The following is a 3,133-nucleotide window of genomic DNA, read 5'->3' as shown; positions in this document are numbered from 1 at the left end:
GAACGTCTGATTGGCTTGACAATCCTCTGCTGATCCAATGGTGTAGCTGCTTTTCCTGCAGCCAATCAGGGAGATGTGCCCTCACAGCTGAACCTGCATAACAAGAAGGGAGCCTGCACAGCCTCAAGAGGCCAGGGGCCGTAACACATGTTTTTAGAGTCAGTTCAGGGAAAATATCAACTGAACAAACTGAACCATGAATGTAAAGACAATCAGCCAGGAAATGTTCCTTTTTCATGCATTTATTAATTTATTTTTCATTTCTGAGGTGAAGAGAAAACTCCATTAGGGAGGTGAAGATCAGGTGAGAAGGAAAACAAAACAATTTATTCTAATTCTACAAACATGTGGATCAAACTGATGAAGATACAATTATATGCGAGAGGAAATTTGATGAGAATTTTATTTCATGATAGTCTATGTTTTATCCACCCCTGGTATTCACACACATCCATGATTGTAACTGGGTCCTTCATACATACAGGTTCTCCACCAATAACAATCACTCCATATATCATGCCGTTGTGCATCGCTGCTCCACCATCGTCACCCTGTAAAAAAATGTATATCAATATATGTATGTTGTAAAACAGGAAAGTAATGACAGTGGAGAGAAATTGAAGAAACAAATTTACTAAGCATATATCTTTGTTTGGTGCTTGAGCAGAAAATAAATGCCCACGGTACTTCATGACGTCCAAAACCTGATTAACTTTCATGTTGACACACTGAAGTTCGGATGGAATAGCATCAGTGAGGGGCACTGTAGAGAAACATGAGAATCATAAACATGTTCTTCACTTGACCTTCTCTGTAGAAACAGAAACAAAGATTTTATTCTCATAACTTCAATATTTCTCTCACATCGCATATTATTGGGGCCGGTTGTCGTTCCTCCCTCTCCTGCCAGCTGAACAACATCGCCTCTAAAACACAATAAGAATAAAATACAAAAATATAACAATGTAGAAAATTAATTAACAATGAAAGAACATAAAATGAATCCATGAAGGACTTCATCCACTGACACAGGAGTGTCCACCTCCAGTCCTCAGTGATGGTGTCCTGTATCCTTTACATGTGTCTCTGGTCCAACACACCTGAGCTAAACAGGTTCTGGTTCTGCTGGTGGCCTGATTACCTGACTCAGGTGTGCTGAAGCAGAGGCAGCAGGACTGGAGGAGTGGAGACAGAAAACCTGAAGTCATGTTATAATCAGAGAAAGACTTACACTTTAAGACGATTGTTGCAGTCTGGTAGTGGAGCAACTGGAACATCTGTTACTGGTGTCTCAAGCTTCAGCATCATGATGTCATGCAGCTTGCCAAAGAGCCTATAAGTCTCAGGAGGTAGTCGGATTGCTGGTCTTAGCTGCACAGCAGTCCGTGGATGAACTTTTAACACTGCCTTAATAGTCCTGAAGAAAAAGTTAAATTATAATGAACAGACAGAAAACCTGATAATCCGTAGATAAAACTGTCTTCATGTCTCTTTCCTACCATCCTGGCTGCCAGCAGTGAGTTGCAGTCAGGATCCACTCAGGGTGGATCAGAGATCCTCCACAGCGCATCCTATGAGTAACATTGGTGCTCTCCAGCCGAACATGATACAGACGCTCTGTGTCATGACAGTTTCGACCTCCAATGATTCTCTTCTGCCGAGAAACACCTGAGTTCACTGAAACACCTGAAGAAGAGAAAGGAGGACTTTACTCAGAAACCAGGTGCAAACATGGCTGCAGGAACAGAAAGAGGATAAACAGTTAAAGATTGAAAAGCATCACAGTTTATATGCAAAGAAGTTTCAGTCTGAAACAGAATCAGAGGGAAGTTTGAGAGTCACAGAGAGCAGCAGCCTCCCTGGAACCAGTGGACGTGTCTCCAGTGTCCCCAGTGTCTCCGACTCACCCAGCACCAGCAGCACCAGCAGCAGCAGCAGAACCTTCAGCAGAGCCATTGCTGGTCCAGCTTCCTGTGAATGTCTGCAGTCCTGGAGCAGCTTTTAAACTCTGTTCACAACTTCCTGCTGGAAAGAAAGCCACCAATCACAGGACAGACACCGATCTGTCCAATCACAGGACAGACACTGATCTGTCCAATCACAGGACAGACACTGATCTGTCCAATCACAGGACTGACACTGATCGGCACTGTCATCTGCACACAGAGGAACTGTAACATCTCATTTTTTTAAAGAAACTTGGAAAAAATTCTTCTTCCATTGACAGATTATTTCACTAATAACTAAACATTCCCCCTTATAATAACTTAACCCTCCTGTTATGTTCGTTTCTCAGGTAAGACAATAATGATCCTGGGTCAATTTGACCCTCAAGTGTTTAATCATGAAATAGTGCCAGAAACAAAAAAAAAATCTTCAAAAACATTTTATCTGATTATTAACTCAAATACTAATCATTTCAATCAATATTTGTCCAGTTATGTTTTTTTTATTTCTCACAAATAAATGATCAATTATTACAATTTACTCAAAACTGTCATGAGGTGGGATTGAGGTGGTGAGGAGAGAACGCAGGTAGAACCCAGGTTGTAATGAAAATGATGATTTAATGATAAATGTACAGCTCGACAGTCCAGTAAGCAGAACAGCAGCACGGTGAGCGGAGATACACTAACCCTGGTAGCAACTGAACAGGAAACGACTCCTTAGAGAGCTGACGCCGACATAGCACTGAACAGTTCTACTATGACGACTCTTTATAGTTCAACCAACTCAGGACTTCACAGTTCTACTGAATGGCTAACTGACACAGGCTGGTAAGAAGACTTAGACAAACGACACAGGATCCAACGAGGATCCAACAAGAGACAGACAACAGTTGGACTTAAATACACAGGGGTGGGTAATCAGTAAACTAGACACAGCTGGAATCAATCAACATGGAGGACAGGACAGAGACTCACAGGGAAACAGGACCTACCACAGAAAATCTCAAAATAACTACACAGAAAAACACAGAACACAACAAAAACCTAGATACAAACAAACAATTATTATCCTTGAAATTGATCTTTTGTAAAAAAAAAAAAAAAAAAAAAAAAAAAAAAAATTTTTTTACTTTTTTTTTTTTTTTTTTTGGGGAAATTTTTTTAAATTAAAAATGAAAACCATT

At 40.5% G+C, this 3,133-nt stretch overlaps 1 protein-coding gene across 1 annotated transcript; it reads right to left on the bottom strand.

The window, feature by feature from the left end:
- Positions 1–229: 229 nt before the first annotated feature.
- Positions 230–2,211, bottom strand: LOC106934981 (snake venom serine protease KN13-like). The gene is made up of 7 exons (XM_015015189.1): positions 2,200–2,211; positions 1,908–2,025; positions 1,500–1,686; positions 1,232–1,417; positions 865–926; positions 636–763; positions 230–551 (listed from the first exon to the last, which is right to left on the bottom strand). Exons 2-7 carry the CDS (start codon positions 1,954–1,956, stop codon positions 408–410), a joined length of 756 nt encoding a protein of 251 aa, XP_014870675.1. The 5' UTR covers positions 1,957–2,025; positions 2,200–2,211; the 3' UTR covers positions 230–407.
- Between the last annotated feature and the right edge of the window lie 922 nt (positions 2,212–3,133).

This window comes from Poecilia latipinna, unplaced genomic scaffold (assembly GCF_001443285.1).
Source record: "Poecilia latipinna isolate Pla-1442-1.1 unplaced genomic scaffold, P_latipinna-1.0 Scaffold1891, whole genome shotgun sequence".
NCBI classification, from domain to species: Eukaryota; Metazoa; Chordata; class Actinopteri; order Cyprinodontiformes; family Poeciliidae; genus Poecilia; species Poecilia latipinna.
The sequence above is the reverse complement of the archived record's forward strand: the minus strand, read 5'-3'. Positions and strand labels throughout refer to the sequence as shown.

Bases quoted from the DNA above. Each gene is read 5' to 3' on its own strand.
- LOC106934981 (XM_015015189.1), bottom strand. From the start codon at position 1,956: ATGGCTCTGCTGAAGGTTCTGCTGCTGCTGCTGGTGCTGCTGGTGCTG. The intron at 927-1,231 runs GTAAGTCTTTCT...ATTGTGTTTTAG, and splicing joins TGCAACAATCGTCTTAAAGT to AGGCGATGTTGTTCAGCTGG. The intron at 764-864 runs GTGAGAGAAATA...GTTTCTCTACAG, and splicing joins CGGCCCCAATAATATGCGAT to TGCCCCTCACTGATGCTATT.